General features: G+C 40.8%; 1 protein-coding gene across 20 annotated transcripts in view; it reads left to right on the top strand.

Moving 5' to 3' along the window:
- Nucleotides 1-23,588, top strand: part of TRDN (triadin) — a 322,289-nt gene that overhangs the window by 154,789 nt on the left and 143,912 nt on the right. For all 20 annotated transcript variants that reach the window (XM_075924079.1, XM_075924088.1, XM_075924085.1 and 17 more), the window contains 4 exons: nt 6,299-6,376; nt 17,361-17,396; nt 20,743-20,805; nt 21,474-21,533. In XM_075924079.1, the coding sequence (XP_075780194.1) occupies nt 6,299-6,376; nt 17,361-17,396; nt 20,743-20,805; nt 21,474-21,533 (237 nt within the window). The remainder of the gene's footprint in view (nt 1-6,298; nt 6,377-17,360; nt 17,397-20,742; nt 20,806-21,473; nt 21,534-23,588) is intronic.

Raw genomic sequence — 23,588 nt, 5'->3', positions numbered from 1 at the left:
TACTCATTTGACTGTAGATAGTGAATGCTAGATGTTATATAATGAAATGGATGGGCATGTGTAAAGTGCTGAATTTCTTGTGTGTTATACTGTGGCTCACTGTATGGTGCCAAACATCCTGAACTGGGCAAAGGTAACTTTTCACTTACCAATCACTGTGGGAGTTTTTGTGTAATGGAGACAGAACTGTGCCCACAGGACACTGGAATGTGTATGTCTCCCAACAATTTGGTCTTATTTTCTTTTTAAGGTCAAAGGAGAATGTGTGACTTCATACTTAGATACTCAGTTATCTTGACAAAGTACCCTCCTCAGAATTCTGCACTCTTTTGAGCAGAGACACCTCCTACAGCTTTCATAAAATTTGATTTCAGCCAAGGAAGCACTTTGGAAGCTCAGTGGTAAAAACCTCAGGGAGAGAAAAAAAAAAGTATCTCTAAGAATATACTGACCTAAGAAGATTTAGCTGCACAATGCTGTACTTATTAGATAGTTTTATGGCCATGACTAATGGCAGAAGCTAAAGGCAGGCCTGATGAAAGGTTCATCTGAAGCTCTGCCAATGCATCTTAAACCTGTCTTGCTTAAATGCCCTGAACCTTGCCTTTGCAGAGTCTGTCAAACGGTCAGATAATGTCCGGTGGAGAGTAGGATGAAACCACCAAACTAATTCCCAATTGTGATTTTAATCAGTATTTGCGTCTCGGTGAAAGGATAGAGCATTGACCATCTAATGTGCCCATAAAGGCAAAGCTCTTGAAGTCAAATCTGAGGGGCAGGGTGTGTGGGTGAAAACATCCTTATGGCCATTAAGAACCTGATTGCACCTTTGTCCAAGAAAATATTTCAGTTTAACAGAATTCAGTATGCTTGCACTAAATACATATTTGAAAACAAAAATTGTGCAATATCAAAACTAGAAGTGGGTCTTGTTGCTACTTCCTTCTCCTCTCAGCACTTTGCAAAAGGACTATAAAGGAGATGAGGTTTTCCTCTCACCAGGGCCAGATTAAGATTTTTAGAGGCTCTAAGCACTGAAAAGATTACCGTGCCCTTCCCCCCCCCCATGTAATTCAAAATAAAACCAATACTATTCCGTAAAATCTCATTGGGGGGGGGGGGGACCTGCTTTGCTGGTGCCCTAAGCACATGCTTAGTCTGCCTGTTGGGTAATCCAGCCCTGCCCCTCACCCTCTCCTAAAAAGCATTCACCATAGCACACTTCCAAAACTGCACACATCTTTCCCATCCCATCACTGTTAACCCTCTGCCCTTTGTTTTTAGCTTAATAGATTGGTGACCTCCTGATGCTCTTGAAGTGGAACATATTGAACATTTAGATTTTATATTGAATATATACTCACTCTTTTAACACATCTGTTTGGTATATAGCCAGTGTCATAGGAAACGTAAAGTATTAATTATATTAACTACTGATAATTGCTGAGCTTATTAGTCCTATGACAGTGTTTATCCCCCAGAAACATTGACCTCATACTTTAGTAGAGGGTCACTGACTGTTGGGCAATTACTTATTTAATTAAGAGCCTGATCCTGAGTGGTACTGAAAAATGGTACTCTTAATGTCAGCAAGAGAGGGATATGTGTGCTCAGCATTTCTGAGGAGCCAGTTATAAATTCAAGACTTCATTCTCTAACCCATCACTGCAGTTTTACTACGCTGTCATTCCATGTAATACTGTGCAGGATCGAGCTCATGTGTAGCATGGTCACTCATTCAAAATGTGATGTAAACTACTTTATTTTCTTCTTTAGTGTAACTTCAGTGCAAGTTTTGCCATGGTAACGGAAGTGTGGCTATTTGGTGAACCTCATATTTTGGTGTCCCCCACTGTCCTCTTCCCTCAAATATATATATAATTTTTGTAGTTTCCTAAGGGTTGATCCAGATTGCCCCAGTCACTTTTCTCAGTGTACACAAGTGCTGAATGAAGAAACTGTTCCTCAGAACAGTGACAACTTTAAAGTTCAAGGGGAAAATACTAATGTTATGAAGAGAGGCTGATTTTACCTTCCAGAAACTTGCATGTCTAAAAGAGAAATCCAGTGAGAACAGGATTACATCAAGATTTCATTGCTTTCAAAGAACAACTACAATAGTATGTCTAATTCCAAGTATCAGCAAACATTTGGTGTGAGATTTGCTCTAACAATACGTGATGGTGCGAGGAGTGTGCTTATGTTAGTTAAACTAAATCACCCGTTTCTATGGGTTAGATGTCCCCAGTGAGCAAAGCACAGATATATTTAGAAACTTTTTACCAGGCTTTTTAAGGGTTTTTTGTGCCAAAGCACTGATTAGGTGACCTGTAGGGCATGCTACAAAGTTCCACCTGGTCACCCAAGCATCTATCTGAATGTGAGAGAGTGATGGCAGGACAGGAGGAGGAGAGGTGTTTTTCAATGCTCTTTTATTTGTGACAATTATTGCTGCCTGCATCAGCTTCTGGGAGTGATGGATTCTCTAGCAATGCTGACTGCTGTTGAATGTTGTTGGGAGTATGGTTTCTTTTGTTAATTTGAATTAAGTAAGTACTGCCAGCTAACACACCTGGAATGGAAAGCAACTGACTTCACACAGGAACAGGATCGGCAAGAAACAAATTTTGCTATTATAATAAGAGTTAAAGTTCAGCATCGTTACTTTGGACATGACACAGCTAAAAAGTCATTCCCTAGATTAAGGAAATTAGCGTAAATAAAGTATGCCTGCTGTTCATTCTATAAAATTAGAAATAGTGAGAAATCCAATCATCAGACATTTATTTATCTTTTTTTTACCTTAAAAGTCTTTATATACTTAGATGGCAGAAGTAGATCCCGGAGCTGCAGAGCTCTGGTCTCAGCTTAATCTGACTGATCTGCCCATGTTAGCATCTGGACATCTCTAACTACCTTTGTAGTAGTCTTTCTTCCTTTCAGTCAGCGGAGAAGGCTGTTCTTGTGTCTTGATGTTATTGCTAAATGACAATGTTTCTGAAAGGAGAGTGTCATGTGAGTTTACTGGAATTCTGCTGCATGCAGGAAGCTACAACCCTTCACCCTACTCTGGTTTCCACCAACTTTAACTGATCCTTGAGTAAATGATTTTTTTCCCAAAGGTTAAGTGCTGAAAAGCAACGTTAATAGCTGTGATTTTACGTATAAATCATATATTCCTGCTATTTGTTCTCGCTGCCCCTTTCTAGCCAGTTGTGGATATGATCATGACCAGCACACTTGCAAATTGGGCATGCAATGTGCACAGATTTTTATGACTGTAATTGCATGTCTGAGAGGAAAAGCAGGCCCTCAAAAAAATAAATTAACCAGTCTTTGTATTTGGTCCTCTCCACTAGGAGAAGAAGAAAGGCTCCTTTGAAATGAATAGTTAACATTGCAAACAAAATAAAATGTTCTTACACTCATAATCAGACTTTAAAATGCACTGCCATAGGAGTTCAAATTCAGGGCTGTGGCCACATTTGAAAAAGGGGTTAGATAATTGGTATCACCAATAATGTTTTTAGCTAAGTTTTTATACATTCTGGTCCTTCATGAGGCAATCTGATCACTTCCAGGGATCAGTAAAACATAAAACAAAACAAAAAACTCCTACCTTCCCCTAATTTACAGCATGAATTGGCCAGTTCTAGCCACTGCTGAAATCTGGATGCTGGATGGTCTAATCATATATGACCAATTCTGCTTTACTGTTTCTGAGTTCTCTGTATAGTAGCAAAATAATTTCTGATTTATGACTTACCACAGAGAGAGAGAAAGGAGAAATTTGACTCAGATTTCCCTTTAACATATTTCATCAAAAGAATGGATGAAATATTTATTTGGCTACTGTCCTTTGCCTTCCCATCAAAGTGAATGGATAGACGTTTAATAACACATGGAAACATTAAAGTAGCTTTTTATCAGGATATATGGAAACCTGCTCAGAACAAACATTCTGGCCTAAGGGAGACTTTTTGATCTGTGGAGTTGAAGCATTTGGTGTTTTAAATACACTCATACATAGGTCATGTGGTCAATTTTAATGAAATAAATGATTGCATAAAACTTGTATAGAACTAGAAAAAGAATCCCGACAAGTCATTAGTGGCAAGTGGTATAACATTGGGATTATACTAACTAAGAGTGGTGCAGTCATTAGAACTTTTGGTGAAACAAGGAACAGTGACGTAATATGATGTTCACCTCTCTGTTTCCTCTAGGTGTTAGAACTCTCTCTCATGTGGTACTTTCCCTTACAGTGCAGAAAGCCCACAGTACAGCCCGAATTATTAACTATCTTTCTTAATTACCGACCTACTCAACATTCTGAGTGGCTGCCCTTTATCACCCCGCACAAAAAGCAGTTAGTTATAATTGTATAATTTATCTTTCTTTTTCCATGTAAAGCTGGGCAAACCAGTTTAAATTAAAAAAAATTGACTTGAACTTTAGGCCAAAGTTCTAAACTTTTCTGATAGAAGAAAAAAAATTGACCTCCCCTCCCCCCCACCACACACATTCACTCTATTCTTTGTTAATTTCCACAGTGCACTATACTTTTAGTATTCACCTTGGACTAGATATTGAAATAATGAAATCCTGTATCAAGAGAAGCTATTCCTATGGTACTTCTGACCTGGCTGGAAACAGAATGTACTAGACATCTTATTAGCTTGCTTCTTGCTGATTTCAAGCCTGATTATTAGACCCAAGAGGTTTGGAAAACTGTTGATGCATTGGAATTCCTAAAATTTGACCTTCCTTAATTTCACTGTCATAAAGCTAAAGTGATTTTATATTTGAGCTTTAGTATTATCCTTTGGCTTTTTTGCTGAAATTATAGGATTCTTTATGAAACTTAGATTTCAGCCTTTTCTTAATGATTCAGGCATTACTGCCAAATTTTGAGCAGCTGTATGTGTGACATTTTATGATATTCGATCAGCAATTAAAGGTTCCCGAATTTTATTGGTTCATATATGACCTTCTTACAAAAGTGATGTAAAGTGAATTGGTGGAACATCAAATTCATGTACAACAGTTTTGGAACCTCTGAGCTTAACTGCATATTTACAGATAATTTGCATATCATTGTAAAACTTCAGCTTTTAAAAGAATGGTGTGGATTTAGTGCTTGTATTGACTTGAAAACTTTGAGATGAAAAGCCCACTGTTTACCTTCTAGTCAGCAGTAGGGCAAGTTTCTCACACACACTACTCTCCCAGTATGTCACAACTTTGATTAGTGGAGGGGACTTCATCTAGAACAGCAGTAGTTCAAGGTTTTATCTAAAGGGTACAACAATGCACACCAGCAAGGGTGTTAATTCTGGAATATATCCTAGTGATTGTTTGTGTGGACCCTGCTAGCACACACTACACGTTCCCTGGTGAGCACTGATCTAGGACTCTTTGGAACGGTGCTACATCTACATGCATTAAGTAATGTTTAGTGTACATCATCAGTGTCACCATGGACAGTTAGTGCATAACACTGTGGTGCACACTAGAATTTACACTCCTGGCAAGCACTAATGCATTGTGCAAATAAGCCCAACGTCTCTATGTCCCATGCAGTTCTTGGCTTTTCTTCTGCGACTATCAATTAGTGCAACAAGTAGCTGTGAGTTTGTCACATGGGAACTGGAATGGAGACCCACCCACCTCATCCTACCTAAGGGGCCACCAAGTATCCAACAGACAGGAACAACTTTTAATGCCTACTGAGCTAGGCTGGATTCATACTTTATAGCTCATTACCAATACACAGAGAGGGTCCAGCTCTGCCGGCAGCAGTGCAGATATAATAGTGGCAATATCATACCGTGCCACCATTATTTCTGCACTGATGCTGGAAGTAGTTCTGTTTTCAGAACTGGGCTTTTCATTAAAGTATTAATCTTGAATTTTTTTAGTGTATTGAAGAAGAATTGAACTGTAAATACTTCAAAATGTAGTATTGTACTAAGCTGTAATGATATCCTCAAAGACTTAGAATGTCTTTTTCAGTAGATATTATAAGAAAGATGTTATATTTCTTAAAATGTACATTTTTCCCAATAATATCTGTTGGATACACAGTTTCTATGCAAAACGCAATATTTTAGATAGGAACAGTTCTGAAGAAGACAGTCTGCTAGTGACTCTGAAAATGTCGAGCATATACCCCAAGTTATGAATAATGCACATTGTAAGGAGAAACACAATGATTTAAAATCCAGATGCTACATAATGAAAGCTAAAGTTTGGATTCATTTTCTACACTGTTTAACTTGTATCCCTTTATGTGCAGGACAAAAGGAAACAGAACCTCCTCATATACTTGTAGAGCAACATCCAAGAAAGAAGCCTGCAGCACCAGCTGTTGAAGGCAAGTTTGATTCTTTTCTTCAGTTCATTCAGTGGTCTTGATTCTACTTTCCCATTGATTTTGCTGGAGCAGGGCCACACCTGTATACCAAAATCACTCAAGGGCATTTGCAGGATCAGGGCCTAAGACTCTGATTGTGTGTGATCAAATCTGCATTGACTGTCCCAGGAACCTGTGTAGAGGATCACTGATTCTAGTGGGCCTATTGGAGGGCACCAGGGTCTTCCTGTCTGAGACTGTAGGATTGGGTCTAAATGTCTAAAATGCTTTTGAGTGTTTCAGGAGATAAGGTACTACATAAATATAAACTACCATCATTATTATTAAATGACTAGGTTGGATTACTATTTCAGTAATTGCATTTACAAATATTACTATGTAATCCATGGGTAGGCAATAATTATTGATAGGGGCCACTCCAAGAATTTGGTAAATGGTCAAGGGCCACACTTTTCTATGACATTGATGGAGCAGTGGTGCATGGTTGGGTGCAGAAAGGAGCTTTGGATAGGGGACTGCAGTGCAAGAGGGGTGCATGGTCTGGGATGGAACATGGGTGAAGGAAAGGGTTGTGACCTGGGGCATGGGATTAGGAGGGCGTGCTGTGTTTGGGAGTGAGTTATGACTGGGGCAGGGGTACAAGAGGAGCTATAGAGGGTTTAGGTTGTGATCTGAGGCAGGAGAAGGTTGTGGCCTAGGGCAGGTATTTGGGTGCAGGAGGGGTGGAGTCCCAGGTGAAGACTCTTGTTGAGAGGTGCTTACCCTAGGTGTTTTCCAGCCAGCAGCCCAGTGGGACCCTTGGGCTGGCTCCCTGCCTACCACATCACCACATGCTGCTCAAAGTGGCCAGCTGCTGGAGTCAGTGTCTGCATCTCTGTGAGCCATGGGGAGGAGGTTCTGTGAGCTGCCTGTGAGGATTGTGCTGATGGGTGGGAACCATGCACAGAGACACCCTTCCTACCCACAATGCTGTGGCATGCAGGGAGCTTGTCCAAGGATCCCACTGGGCTGTGGGACATTGGTGATGCAGAGGATCATGGTGGACAGGATCCGAATGTTTAGTGGGCTATATTTTGCCCACTTCTGATATAATTCATTGTAGCTGTGAATAATATTTCTTGATCTATGTTTATTAAACTTACAAAGGCTTAGAAAATAATCTACCTCTCCAGAATTCTATCCCCACTAAGTACAAGTTACATAGCCCTCACCTAAATAAAGATAATCTTTAATTACTTTGCCATTGCATTATGTAATTTGCTCTCCTAATAATAATGTTAGTAAGATTGATATAACACTATTTCTGTTATTAAAATGGGACTATGTTCAATCACTTTGAAAATATTATGGTGGCCCGTATTTCTATACCATTTCTCTGTCTCCCCTTCTAAGTATTGTCTAAAGCCTCCAAAGCCCATAAACTCCATGTCATTCTCTTCTGCTGCCTGACGTAGCATGTTAGAACTTACAAGGCAGCACGAGTATAACAACATTCATAAAATACTGTCCAGTCATTCAGCCATACCATGGCACTCTTTGATAATCTCTCAGAGGGAATTTATTTTTTTACTCTCCAGAAATGTCACAGTGTAAGAGAAAAATAGATGGGACTGAAGCTTCCTGACATATAACAGCCACCACATCATATTAAGGTTTACTTAAATTTAATAAATAAAAAACAACAGAAGGGTTTCTATGGAAGTTTCAAGTCTTTGCTGTAGCCATACTTGTTTAGACAGATACTTGTAATCTCTGATTAGCCTCAAGCAAAATAATTGGACGAAAATAGTCAAGTGACTTGTTATCTCATTGCCCCTAATGATGATGGAGAAATATTTCTCTATAAATATACTGTTCCCTTGTTTGACAAGAGTACAAATCTGTGGTTATTGTGAGATACATTATAGTATATAAATAGATTGCAGTCCTGCATAGTTGTGGCAAAACATCTGAATCCTACTTACAGCAAAAAGATCCACCAACTAGTGCGTGTGTGGGGAAACTTAATGGAAAAAGAATGCTTCATTTGTTGTGTGATAAGTGAAATCTTTAAATATAACAGTTGTGCAACTGGAACTGGTGTCAAATTAACATTAAGTTGCTGATTTTCAAAGTTATGAGCAATTACTGATATTGTACATGGAAATGATCATTTATGTGTTTCACTGGTCAATTGCGTATGTAATTAAATCATTTTTGCATGCAATTGCAGTAACTATGAGTGCAAATTAGGCATCCAGTTGGCAAACACAAAATGGGGCCATACTTTATGCACATAATTGCTCACCTAATTTTTTTTTTAAAGCTTAGGATCTGGTCACCAGGACTGAATGGTATTCATTCAAGAATTTTGAAGGAAGGAAGAGCTACTAAAAAAAGTCTGACATAAATAGCTAATATTTTTGCCACCAGAATGGTATCTGTGTTTGAGAAAGGATGAGTTGGTGCTCCTGAGGATTGTAATACATGAAGTCTTATTCCAGAACTGGGGGGAAAGTATTTGAGTAATAAACCACTGACCTAGGTGACAGCAAGAATAACTGGCAAAAATATAGTACTTTGCAAAGTGCTTAAATGAGCACTAACTAGTTAATGAGTGTTATGTGATAAGAACAGACCAGAGAGGCCTTTGCAATCAAAAATTAGTTATTTGAAATAAAGTGTTAAGCTGTTGGCATAAAAAGAATTAGTGCATTATTTTATTTAGTGATAAAATCTCACACAGGTTGCAGATTAGGAAATTTGTTAGACAGCAGGAATATGTTGCTTCTATTGATTAAAACTAGTTGAAAAAAACCAAAAATAAATAGAAGTCAAGGAATATTTTTCAGGATGGAAAGAGACTACACTGTAGGGCTGAGCACACTGGTTCAGAAAAACTGAAAATCCATTCATCAAAACTGACTTGAAATGTCAGTATTAGAATAAGGAAATTTTCTGGCAGAGGGGCATGGGGCCATGCAGCATTTTGTTGGGAAGAATATGATTTATTAATTCCCTAAACCAGGATGTCAGTATTTAGCTATGTTTTCCCCCCAATTCGAACATACTTTGTGATCTCAGCTAAGTCTTAGTCTCTTTGTGCTTCCAGATATTGGAAAAAATGTTTATAGCTACCCATCTTTGTGATGCACTTTGATATTTTCAGATGAATAACTCTGTCTCAGCCAAATCCAGTGTCTGATGATCACTTACTTCAGTGGACCTTGGGTAATTACTAAGTATTGTTTATTAATTAAATTCTACCCACCCCACCCATCATTGCCATTCCTCCCCGGCCTCTCGAAAAAATCCATCCTGCTGTTGCATATCCCATTGGCTCTGACCTTAATAGGGTTCTGCCTCTGTGTTCTCTTTTAACTCTGTTGCTTTCCTTTCGTTGTTTGTGTGTCCTTATTTAATTTAAGGTTAGACACTATGCTGTGTGAGTTCAGTTCTCTGGTGTTTTGTGTGTGCTTTTCTTTTATTTCTGCTCACCAGTTTGCTTTGTTTTCTTCATACAAATCACATTTAATTTGAGAAAACTTTCACTTTCTTTTCCTTAAAATGTGTCAGCTTCATGTTGCTTTCTCTGAGATGGTGGGGTCAATCTCAAAGGAATGTGCTGCTGTCACTGGAATTAAAGAATTCAGAAAGGATCACTCAGAAACATAGCTAACGAGGATATGAACAATGAGGCTTTATATTAATTAAGATAAATAGCATGTCTGCATGTCAGCTCAGCAAGATCTGAACTCCTTTGTGAGCAGCTAGCATCTAGGACCTTCTCTTGGTGGAATACACCTCAATTCTGGTGACGTAATTTTAAAGAGACAGTACACTTGATACTATAGTAGTGCTTTGGATTGGCTTGTGGGAAGTTGAAGTGTGATTTTTCTTTCCGGAGTTGCAAACTCTGAAAGCTGTGAAAGCTTAACCTTCATCTCTTGGTGAGAGAGTGTGCTTCACATTACATAGCCTAACAATAACTATACTGCCTTATAAATGGGTGCTGATTAGCTCCGAAAAGAGCCCTCCTTCTCCTTCAGCTTAAGCGTGGTGGCTGCTACTTGTCATCTTCATGGTATTTATGGCATAGAGGAGGAAAAATATAATCATTTTGAATCTTTACTTTGGAGGATTTTTGAGGACTAATATTAAGATGATTCTCTTCGTACCTCTGTTAAAATTCTCTAAAGTACAGATTTTGAATAACTGGAGAAATTGCACTGTGAACTAAATTCACTGTAAACTACATTCTTTATCTTTGTTTAAAACTCATGGTGGAGACTAAACTGGCTTTTGTTACAAATGTGCATCTGTATATGTACATGCTAGATATATATACATATAGTTATATCTATAGATATAGATATAGATATGCTGTATATGACATACGGCATCTGACAAACTCAAGGAGACATTTCAGTTTACAGTCTGAGTTCACAGTGGAGGAAATAATCCAGGGTATCTAAATGACTAAAGCCAATACAAACATTGATAAATCTTCCTCAATATATGGAAGTGTGGTTCTTTTTTATAAATCACTGTGGTAGTATCTGGGCAGTCTCTATGAGTGACCTTCTTTTTTTCTTTAGACATATAGTATTTCATAATACATATTTTTTCCTTTTTGTGCAGTGAAATCATTTAAGTTTAAAACAAGTGAATACCAACACTTTAATATACAACAGAAAGCTTTCCAAATAAATATACTGTGTGCAACTGTGTGCAATGTACGCTCTTATCAGCAAGTATGTGCTGTGTTTCATATTTTCCTCTCTATTATGTGGCTCGGAAGACATTAAATGAGTCTAAGCTCTATCTTAAATGTTCCAGGCCAAGAGATAATGTGAATGGAAATAGACCAATGTCTCTGTTGGAAATACCATACTGCAGTGTGTTGTGCTTTTAAACTACCTTTCACAAGGAATCTGTTGGAAATAATCTAGAAATCTTTAACTAGATATCCTGTAGAAATATCTCTTACTGAATGAATGTGGTTTTTTAAAGTATATTTGCAGTTTTTGTAGTTTGTACAAAAGTTATTTTAGTAACATTGGGCACTGTAATTCACTGAATCCACTGTAAAGATAGCAAAAACTTTGAGATAACATGAACATGGTTTCAAAGCAACATGCACATTGGTTTTGACTACAAGTTTTAGCTGAAAACACTAATGATTTAGCTACGATGAGGAAAGGTCTAAATCATCACTGTTTCAGAAAGCCCTTGACATTTTAGCTAATGAAATGAGGCACTTTTGCACTTCTTTTATTTTAGTAATAAGATGAAAAAATTAACTAGTCATTGGAAAGAACCTACTACATTTGAAAACACTAGATATATATATATGGTTCAGTATCCAAGCTTCAATAATTTAACATTAGTTTCGTTCAAATGATCATGGCATAGAAACGACATTAACATAAGCATGTACCAAAATTTACCTAACAAAACCAAGCCAAGTATTTCAAATAAGTGTTTTTTTTTAAGTTTTCCCAATTACCACATGTAATTATCCACTCCTTTCATGTAAAAACCCCATGTGTGGGAAAAATGTACTTGGATAAAGATGTGTTGCTCTTTGAAATACAATTATGCCACGTTCTCTTAGGGTATGTCTACACTGCATTCCTCTTTCGAGAGAGGAATGCAAATGCAACCAAGTGAAATTGCAAATGAAGCGCGGATTTGAATTTTCCGTGCCTCATTTGCATAATGACGTCCGGACGCTTTTTCGAAATACCCTATTTCGAAAGAAAATATGCAGTCTAGAGAGGGTTATTTCACAAAAAATCCTTCCTTTGAAATAACCCTTAAACCTCATTTTTAAGGAGTAAGAGTTATTTTGAAAGAAGGGTTTTTTTAAAAAATAACCCCATCTAGACTGTGGGGGGGGTTTCAAAATAGGGTATTTTGAAAAAGCGCCTGGGTGCTATTATGCAAATGAAGCCCGGGAAATTCAAATCCGTGCTTCATTTGCAATTTCGGTAAGCTGCATTTGCATTCCTCTCTCAAAAGAGGAAGACAATGTAGACGTACCCGAGAGGTAAGGATGGCATCACTTCAGAAAGAGCAGGAGTCAGACCCTATAATTCTTCTGTTGCATAGGCCTCCCCTTTTCACAAACCCTAGAGATTCCTCATTAAGTGCACATACCTTTCAAGGAATCCTTCTACATTCTTCCCAGCCTGTCTCCTGTGCTACCCAATAGCAGACAGTGCAGCTAATGTTGATGTTGCTTCACTTACTTGGCTATGTACTCCTACCCCAACACAATAGGAGTTCCAGCCACTTAACCGGGTGAATGCTATTACTAGCCTCCACAGTAATTTTCTGTGTACTTTATGGCCCTTTCTCAGGGCCACACACTGTGGTTCCTTTCTGTCTCTTTTCCACAGCAGCCACACACCCTGATTTCCCATTGTCCAAGTGAAGGGGGCTACCCTTGGCTACATAGTTCAGACTAGTATGCCATCTCTCTTTTCCCCCTGTGTGTGCTTTCTGGCTTCATTAAACTGGTATTTGTGTTCTTTTGCTCCCCTCTGTGTTGTTTAGTGAGGGGAGCATATGGCCCCATGTTATTAACAAACAGTTTTTGTGCTTAATTCAACACAGCCATGAAATGGAAAGTCTGTAATCACCCCACAGGGAAATCATGAACTCTTGTGTGGGTCACATGAAAGCACCAGGAATTTCAGATGTGATAGTGCTACTTGCATATTTTCCACAGATCTAACAAATGTCTACATGCATCAATCTTCAAAGCTTCCAAATAATATTTGAGATTGGGGCTTGAACACAGTAAAATAGCTTCAAAGACAAAATCACGCAATACAGATTCACCAGGAGCTCAACTTTTACTGTGTCATCAGTGACCTCTGTGCCTCATTATTTCTTTCCTTGCTTAGTCTAAGAAAACATTATATTGCACTAGTCCACTGAAATGAAAAGGCACAGGGTAAAAAAAAAAAAAAAGATTTGCAGGGGTTACTGTGTACTTAATTTTGGCCCAGACATACCCAGGTATGTCAAACAAAAAAGACTTCCAATTGAAAAGTAGTAGTTCTGCAAACTTCAGATCAATTTGGTATGGATTTTCGTGACCTTTATGGACTTTTCAGTAACTTGATCAACTCCAGGCACTATTACTTCTCTTAGAGAAAATAATTGGATCAAAAAGGACAAACTCATTTAAGAATTGGCTTTTTAAAGGGACATTTTCAAGTCAAATTTGACCCCAAATTTAGATTTCACTTAAAAATACTGTGTCCATAAAACTTATGATCAATTGAAATGTTACCATGCAGTTTATTTTATTTCCTCTTCAGTGTTTCAACCCAACTTTGCAGCATTTTATTAATGCATGTGAAATTGACCAGAACCAAAAATTCAACTGACCAGAGTCTAATTTTATTCTCCATGCCAAGAGAAATGTAAAAAAAATAAAAAGAAAAAAAAGGAGGAAACAGCATAAAAAGCAAAAATATAATTAGTCTTTTAACATTTAGATGAAATCTTGGCCCCCACTAAAGTCAATAGCAAAATTCTGATTGATCTTACAAGGGCCAGGACTTCATTTTGGTTTGAAGAAGATAAGTGTTCTTGACATATCAGGAAATTAGTCTTATTTTTAAAATATAATTTTTTGTTATCAAATTATGTTAGCATAAAATTAAGTAGACTTTTACCCAAAATTTATGCTAAACCAAAGTAATATGTTCTCTGAGTTAATCTAACTTAATTTTTGTTTTAGTCAGTTTGATTTTCTTTTTTTTTTCTGTGCATCTCTATAAACTGTTTTATTTCTGCCAAGATTAGAAACATTAGGTGAGAGAAGGCTCTTGCAATATTTCATAAAACCAGACAACATCAAGTCTCCCATGAAAGCTCTTTTCCTGGGATTTCTAGAGAGCAGGGATTTTGATAAATGAAGATAAGCTTTGTAAAAGAATTTGAACTTTAGCAACACTGTCTGAACCAGACCATTTCCAAACCTTTTGACATTCATCCCCAAAAGTTATTCTTGCTTCTACATATTCCTCTAAACAACACACAATATTGATAGCAGTATTCTGGCACTTCCCTTACCTCTACTTCTTAGATGTGATAGATGAGCAGAAAAATTCTTTCAGAGAGAGCACTAATATGACTGCATGGAGCGTCCTGGAAGATATGTGTGGATGAGAGTCTCTCACAGTGTCTTCCACCTTCAGCCAGACTGCATCCCTTGTATAACCCCATGCCTTCTAACTCAAGTGCATTCCTAAATTTAGATCGCCCCAGCATTGGCACAGCAACAGGCTGTTGTTAACATCCAGACCTAGTCTAAAGTGGTATACTTTCTGTATGTTAACAATACTCTTACCTCCCCACTGGCTGCCCTCAAGAAGTACTTGACATCACAGGTAGAGAACAAGGAAAGCTGTAGAAGCAGGTGAAGGCAATTCAGCCCAATATTTTTGTTTGTTTGTTTTATTTGTATTAAATCCACCTTCTTGCTTTTTCTGAAATTTTTCAGTCCCCGTGTTCTTCAGAAATAATCAATCAATTTTCCAGTAGCCTATTCTGTCTGTTATTTATCCTTCCTGTATTAGTACCAACCCTGGAACTTTCCCTTGCAGCAAACCCAGTTGCCAGCTTTGTCCACGTACTCACTCTGCTGATACCATTATTAGACCTAACCAATTGAGTTATAAGATCAAGAACACATATTCCTGCTCATCCAGAAATATAATTTATGCTATCATGTGCCTAAAGTGTCCGTCTGCTATGTACATTGGACAAACATCTCAGATACTTCACCAAAGAATCAATGCCCACAAAACAGATATTAGACAGGATCACACAGAAAAAACAGTTTCTTGCCATTTCAACCAGAAACGGCATTGTCTCAATGACTTGATTACCTGCATCCTGCTTCAAAGACCTTTTAACACCAGACTTGAAAGAGAATCCTCTGAACTGTCATTCATGCTTAAATTTGACACTTTATGCCTCAGTCTAAACAAAGAGATTAATTATCTTACCCATTACAAAGATAGCTTCCCCAATTATCACCTCTAATATCATTAGCTCACAGACATTTACCTCCCTCCCTCATCCCCCTTCTGTTCTGAAATTTGGTTTGTCTTTTTCATATGTGTTCATATTTTTTTTGATTGTATCCTTTGGTATATTTGGTATATATGGTGCCAATTTTCTTCCACTATTTGATCTGAGGAAGTGGGTCTAGCCCCTGAAAGCTCATCACCTAATAAACCATCTTGTTAGTCTTTAAAGTGCCACATAGTCCTTTTTTTTTGTTTCAGCTACACCAGACTAACACGGCTACATTTCTATCACTATTTCACAATTCCCTATATCTCTATTTTCTGGTTCATGTACCTTCTGACTTCCAACTCCCCATTCTCTACCAGTTGATGCATATACCCTCACATGGCATTTAGTCCTTCATGTTCCATTTTGGTTATGTTTGTGTTTGGAAGAACCTCAACACAGTCCATGCTCCAGATGTGGCAAATTTTCTCTTGGCAATAGACATACTTCTTATGTATGGTAGTGGACATTTTATTATAGTAGAATGATGGTGATGGAAAACAATTGTGTTAGTATGGGAATTGTCCCAGTCCTACAGGCTCTCTTGTGAAGCCCAACTTCCCGAAGGCATTTCCCTCCCTTTTTGATGCAGACATTCTGAGGGCCTGTCCTCTGCATATTTGTGCAGGAGGAAGGGAAAGCTGAGTTGGAGTTCACTACTTTTTTCATTGTGGAGCAAGTACCCTGCACTTTGCCACAGGAGTGCATTTGCCTACAGGTGGGATGTGGTAAGAATTCTAGAACTGGGATCTGCAGATAGGACGAGGTGATAGTTTCCTGCCTGCGGAGACACAGGCAGCTTGATCAGAGCACCACAGGAATCTCTGAACTTGGCAGATCTGATTGGTGCTCCGCTTGCACTTCCTACCCTCAGGCACCCTGAAAAACCAATGGCAAGAGATTTTGTGCTGTCTAATGCATGGATATGATGCATGGTGATCCCAAATTGCAGTCACGATGTGCCATCTCGCAAAGGAAACATTAACACAATGGCTGAACATGATGTTAAAGTCACTCTCCAGTTCTTCCAAGTTGAGCATCAGTGGTTTAAATAATGGTCCAGATCTTGACAAGCAGACTGATTCCTTTTGTATTGTTCTAGTGACTGAAAGGGAACAGAAAGCATCTGAATTTCCCTAGCGGTGGAGTCTCAATTGCTCTGGTTTTAGACCAGAGGGAATGAGAATTGTAGAAAAACAGGCCCAATTTAAGTGGAAGGTCAGCACAGATGAGAATGTGGCCTTATATAAAAAGTCATATGCTCACATGTTTGATGTGACTATGCACATTTGTTTTTCCTCTAGTACTGTCCATATTGCTTACTGCACACATTTTTGAAATTTGCATTGTTTGTTCAGTGTCCTAGTTAAACATATGCTTACAGATAAGCAAATCATTACTCCATTTTAATACAATGGTCAACTTAAATTTAATCATGATTAATTGGGGGCTAAATAGGGGACATGAGGCACAGACAAGCAATTGGGTGAAACGATTTGTAGAAAAAACACAAAGGACTCATCTTTGGTGTTCTGAAGAAAATAAGAAATGCTGAAAATGACCAAATATATCTAAAATTGATTAAATCTTGAGATAGAGCTCAGCATTTAACCATGAATTTATCATGTCTGCTAGAAAGTATGAACCAATTTGGTTCAGTAAGATTCCTTCATGTTGATAAAGAAGTCCCCAATTGTATTCAATGTACTCTTATTTGTGAAACCAGTTCACAAAGACCAGGAGATTTATAACTTCTAAGAAAATGTCTATTTTTGTATCTGTCAAACACATATTTTTCTTGACTTCTTTAATTTCTGAAAGCGTGCTGTGCAGTATTTGTAATTAACTTTTTTTTTGCATTCCCTGTTTAAGAATGTTCTTTTTTATATATGTTTTCATGCAGAAGAAAAGCCTCTTGTGATCGCTAAGGAAGTGAAAAGTAAGTAACTTCTTTTTTTCTTTCTCTTGATGTTAATTTATGCAAGGGCTAATAGCATATTTGTTGCTTGGATCTGCTAAATTCAGAAAAGCTTCTACTCTGGAACTATTTTCAAGGAATGAAAGAGCTCTTGCTTTATGGACTTGTGATGCAATTTGCATGAGCTATTCTGTATAACAATATGGGCTGGCTTCTTGTATACATTTGTAATAGCAAAGCATCACAAAATAAACAAGCTATAGCTCTGCTAACTCAGCTGATACTCATAACTACAGGCAGTCCCCGGGTTACGTACAAGATAGGGACTATAGGTTTGTTCTTAAGTTGAATTCGTATGTAAGTCGGAACTGGCTCCAGATTCAGCCGCTGCTGCTGAATCTGGCCAGGGGCTGACTACAGGAAGCTGGAGGCAGAATTGCTCTGCCCCCAGCTTCCTGGAATCAGCCACTGATCAGTTTCAACAGCAGCTGAATCTCGAGCCTGGGACAGAACAGCTGGGCTGCCAGGTAGGTCCCTGCAGGACCAACCCGGCAGCACCCCAGCTGCTCTACCCCAGGGTCCACAACAAAAGCCTGGTCTGCTGGAGGGGGGGTGCCCCCCCCAGAAGACCAGGGACACGGGGAGCAAAGCCGCATCGGCGGCGGAGTGCCGCGCCTCTAAGGCTTTGCTGTGGCGGGGTGCCGCTGCCGCTTTGTTCCCAGTGCCTCTGGTCTGCTGGAGACGGTCCCCAGTAGACCAGGGACACCCGGAGCAAAAGCCGGGGAGGCGGAGGGGTCCCGCGCCTCTGAGACTTTGCTCTGGCAAAGCCTCAGAGGCGTGGGACCCCTCCGCCTCCCCGGCTTTGCTCCCGGTTTCCCTGGTCTGCTGGGGACCGTCTCCAGCAGACCAGGGACACCCGGAGCAAAGCCGTAGCGGCGGCGGGGTGCCGCGCCTCTGAGGCTTTGCTCCGGGTGTCCCTGGTCTGCTGGAGACGGTCCCCAGTAGACCAGGGACACCCGGAGCAAAGCCGCAGCGGCGGCGGGGTGCCACGCCTCTGAGGCTTTGTCCGGGTGTCCCTGGTCTGCTGGAGACGGTCCCCAGCAGACCAGGGAAACTGGGAGCAAAGCCGGGGAGGCAGAGGGGTCCCGTGCCTCTTTGCTCCCCGTGTCCCTCGTCTGCTGGAGACGGTCCCCAGCAGACCAGGGACACCCGGAGCAAAGCCGCAGCGGCGGCGGGGTGCCGCGCCTCTGAGGGTTTGCTCCGGGTGTCCCTGGTCTGCTGGAGACGGTATATGGGTTTTCTGATTTCTCATACCTAATTCTATTCTACCAATTAATAACACTCATGCAATAAGTAATTAAATTGTTGTGGCCTTCATAAAACAAAAGGTTAATTTCCACTGTTGCCCAGGGAATCCATCAAATAAAGGCAAATACATTTAAAAAATAGTAGTGTTCTTTAGCAGACAAATGGTTTAACTGCAGTTCACCACGAATAGCAGATATCTTGTAATGACAGTTTTAAAGGTCCAATCATAAAAATGTTATGAAGGTATATTATTTATAAAGGCTTTTCATGGGATTCTGTGCTTATTGCTGAGTATCTCTTGAGAGTTTTTCTATTGTCAGTCAGGTTTCATAAGGGAAACACTAAGTTAGAACAAATGCAGAGTTACTATATCCCTGGAAAAATCGTAGTTATAGTATGTTCATCGATATAATGGATTGAAAAAGGGCTTGTTTCTTAAATAATTATCTAGTGCACACACTGGCTCCAGTTCTATCCTCTGCTTTATGTGGACTCACTGAAGTATGTGGTATGTTTATATATTTGCGGGGATGACTGTCATGTTTTTAATGAACTATTAATTGGTCTAAAATTGCATGTCTTCTGCATTGCATGGATTGATCTCCAGATGTACATTTTCTTTGCATTGTGATGGCAAATCCTCCAAAGCATACTTGAGTTGGACAAAGCTGGGCAGGTTTAGTAAAAGTATCACAGAAGGAATGTCCACTTTCTGAAACAGTTTGATCTACCCAAAGGCCCGGTTTGGCCCAGTACAATCTGTCACAAGTATTCATGGTTTAATAGTCTTGGTGTCACAGAGATAAAACACGTCTGGACAGACAACCTACAGCTGTTTTGTCTTTTCACCCTTACTCTCTGTTTATGTATTGGACCCTTTTTTTGGATCTCTTTCCTTATCTACAGGTTGGACCTATCTTGTCTGGCATCCTTGGGACGCGACCGGTCCCAAATGTGGGAATTTGCTGGACAATGGGAGGTCCCCTGACATCAGCCTCTCAGACTGCTGCCCCTCCTCCCTGTCAGCTTCTTCAGCCCTGCTAGGCTGACTGTGGGCCAACCCCAGCCCCAACTCCACTGCCAGCCACCTAGGCAGCTCCAGGCCCACTACCGAACAGCACATTGCCCGATTGGACTGCCGCAGCCCCAACCCCGGTGCGGGACAGCACATGGCCCTGGCACCCTGATTCTGCAGAGCAACCACAGCTGGATTTCCCGTCCAATCATACTGCTCCAATCATACTGCTGCCACTGCCGCCTGGGCTGCTGTGGCCCCGTTGCCTCCCAGGCTGACATGGCCCGGCCAGGCTTCCTCTCTTGGAATGCTGTGGTCCCAGCCCCACTGCTGGATGGCAGACAGCTCTGATCGCACTCTGCCAAGTCTGCTAGCAGACTCGTGGGGCTGCACCAGGCTCTCAGCTGATGGCCTGCCTGCCCCAGGGCATTCTTATCCAAGAACATCAGTGGTTACGCCTGACCATGGATGTTGCCATATGAGAGAATCCCGGATTTGGGAGATGCAAACTGTACTATATATTTGAGAGAGTCTGTGTGTCTGTCTGCCCATCTGTCTGTGAGGCTGTTTGTTCAAGAGCTCCTCCTAAACAGTAAGAACTAGAACCATCACATTTGATATGCACCTTTCTCTTCTCATAACTTACAGCAAGGGAAGGGTTTGTTGTGCTAAGGCAATGGGATGTGCCTGGAATATGATTGTAACTTATAAAACACGAAGGGAGGAGTCTGCTACTATCAGACACAGTTACAGTGCAGAATCACCACAAGGGGACGGGTGCACCAATAAGAGAGTGGTAAACTGGGGGCAGGGATCTGGATATTGCCAGCAACTGTACAGGGGTGAATTTCCTGTGCTGGTGAGCATCCGGCCAGGCAGTATGGCTAACCTTGAGCACCCAGGCAATGAGCTCCTGCCTGTCCTGAGCCCCTCTTTAATGACTTGAGCAATGCCAGGTAACTGTGCTAGTTGCTTTATAAAATGTGAGTCAAAGTTCTTTAGTAAGATATAAAAAGTCAAGTGAACTTTTAAATCTTTGCTTAGGAACAGAGGATGAAAAGAAAGTTACCCAAGAGAAGAGAGCTATTCCTGAAACTAAAAAGAAAGGTATGTAAGTGGAACGTTTGTTGAGAGGTTGATCCAACTCTTATTGAAATCAATGGCTAAATTCCTATTAACGTCAATGGTGGCAGACCAAACCCTAAACTTGCAGTACCACAATGCTCTCCTATGGGATGTTCTTTCCATACCGTCCAATGCTTAATACTTTTTTGGTTTGTATTACTTTTTAAAGGCTTTTCCTGGTTGACAAGCCAGAGAACCAATGGCAAATGTCACGGGTTACTCCCCTCCCCCCCGCTGTGAAGCTGTCCATGGCAATGTTAATGATTATCCCAAGTATAACAGGACATAACTATATGACCACATGTAAAAATGGTGGGGCACATGTCTTTATATTCTGCATGCCAATGTCAATATCATGTAGTTTTGATAAGATTTGCGGCTACATCTGGTAACTTAAATGAAAGGTACCATATTCCTGCACTGATAAGTCTCACCTGGCTTTTCATGAATTATTAAAGGTCCAAATTATCCATATTTGATCTGATTTCTCTGTGACTGGATATGTACGGTGGCTAAATGGGAATAATCTGATCTGAACTAAAAAATAAGTCACATTATTTTTCAGCATGTGCTCACCAGGGATTGGCTAACTGCATATCTGAATTGTGTGATTCATAAATATCAAATGACTTTCTTTAATTAAATGTTAGAAAAAGAAGAGGAAAAAAAGAAATCCCCTGAGAAGACCATCCCTGAAATAAAGAAAGCAGGTAAGAAACTGAAATGTGTTGGGTTTTTCAATAAACGTTTGATTATTTAATATATGCATTTTCAATTTTTAAACATTTAAAATAGGTTACTGTATAAATTCTCACTACTTAAGATTCCAGGATTCGCTCTTATACTGTAGATTTCAGATTTGGACAGAAATAAGTTATCCTGTTCCCACTTCTGACAACAAATTAAGCTGTGGCATAAATAACCTCACTCAGGCTATGTCTACACTGCATTTTTTTTTTTTTTTTTTTTTGTGGAAGAGGATATGCAAATGGAAACCCTGTATAGATGGGGCCATTTGTCGGAAAAAATAAACCTTTTTTGAAAGTTCCTGTAAACCTTGATTTTTGAGGAATAAGGGACCTTTCAAAAAAGGTTTTTTTTCCACTAGCTGCGCCCCCCCCCCCCCCCCAGCAGACCAGGGAGACGCGGAGCAAAGCCACGGAGGACCCAGGCAGCGGGACCTCCTAGACGCGCCGCGGTCCCGCAGGGTCCTCCGCGGCTTTGCTCCGCGTCTCCCTGGTCTGCTGGAGGGGGGGGGGGCGCAGCTAGTGCGCCCCTTCCCCTCCCCCCCCAGCAGACCAGGCTTTACTCGGGATGCCTGTGATAGAGCAGCTGGGGCGCTGCCGGTTGGTCCCGCAGCGCCACTCTCGGCGCTACTGGACCAACCCTGTAGCACCCCAGCTGCTCTGCCCCAGGCATCCTGATTCAGCCGCTGCTGGTCAGTTTCAGCAGCGGCTGAATCAGGACGCCTGGGGCAGAGCAGCTGGGGTGCTCCTGGGTTGGTGCAGTAGCGCCGAGGAACGGTGCTACTGGAGCAATCCAGCAGCACCCCAGCTGCTCTGCCCCAGGAGTCCCCAAGTCAGCCGCTGCTGAAACTGACCAGCGGCTGAATACAGGAAGCCCGAGGCAGAGTTGCTCTGCCCCGGGCTTCCTAGAATCAGCCGCTGATCAGTTTCAGCAGCAGCTGACTTGGGGACGCCTGGGGTAGAGCAGCTGGGGTGCTGCCAGGTTGGTCCCCGCAGTGACAAAGTGCAGCGCTGCAGGGACCTACCCGGCAGCGCCCCAGCTGCTCTGTCCCAGGCGTCCAGATTCAGCTGCTGTTGAAACTGATCAGCGGCTGATTCCAGGAAGCCCAGGGCAGAGCAACTCTGCCTCGGGCTTCCTGTAGTCAGCCGCTGGTCAGTTTCATCAGCGGCTGAATCTGGACGCCAGTTCCGACTTACATACAGATTCAACTTAAGAACAAACCTACAGTCCCTATCTTGTATGTAACCCGGGGACTGCCTGTATGGTTTTCACTATTCTATTGGTTCCATCTCTTGCTCAGGGTTCTGTCAAGGATTGCGAAGTGTCAAACCTCTTCTGTGCCAATCTCAAAGTGTTATTGGGATTTCTTATTGTGTGTTCTCATAGTTTTTATATTTTTCTTTGTTGATTTTCAGCCCTAATATTTGTACATAAGTCCTGAGGTAATTTCTGTTGGCTTGCTTTTCTCTGTGGGTATGGGATAGCAGGCTGATAATCTATTACTGCCTCAACCCCGTTCCTGAATGGAATGACCTTTACTCCTCATTTCTTATGTATCTGTGCCCTTATGCAAGTTGACCAGACTGGCAGTAAACAGCACAGAGTAGAGGACAATATGCCTGCATCATATCATGCAAAAAAAGACAGAAGAGAGGCCCTTTCCCCTCATCCCTGAGAATGTTATCTCAAAATAGTGCCACTGTGTAGACGTACCCTACCTGCCCACTCTCCAGGGAGCCTATGAGCGCAGAGGAACCACAAAGGGCTGTCCGATTAACTACTATGCTTCATTGGCTGAGAAAGTCAGCAAACCTGTTCTTAGTCCCAGCAGCAACAACTGATCGGTGGCTGTTCAATACACAAACCAACAACTGCAATCCCTCTTTCCCTCGCCTGCTCCTAGCCTTTCTCCAGACCTGATCCTGGCTGGACTCCAATTTTGCCACTGTCCTTCCAGTCTTTGCTGTAACTTTACATGGTCCCTGACTCCTGATTACTGACTCTGTCTCTGTTCACGG

This window comes from Pelodiscus sinensis, chromosome 3 (assembly GCF_049634645.1).
Source record: "Pelodiscus sinensis isolate JC-2024 chromosome 3, ASM4963464v1, whole genome shotgun sequence".
Classification (NCBI taxonomy): domain Eukaryota; kingdom Metazoa; phylum Chordata; order Testudines; family Trionychidae; genus Pelodiscus; species Pelodiscus sinensis.
This window is presented reverse-complemented; position numbering and strand designations above follow the sequence as displayed.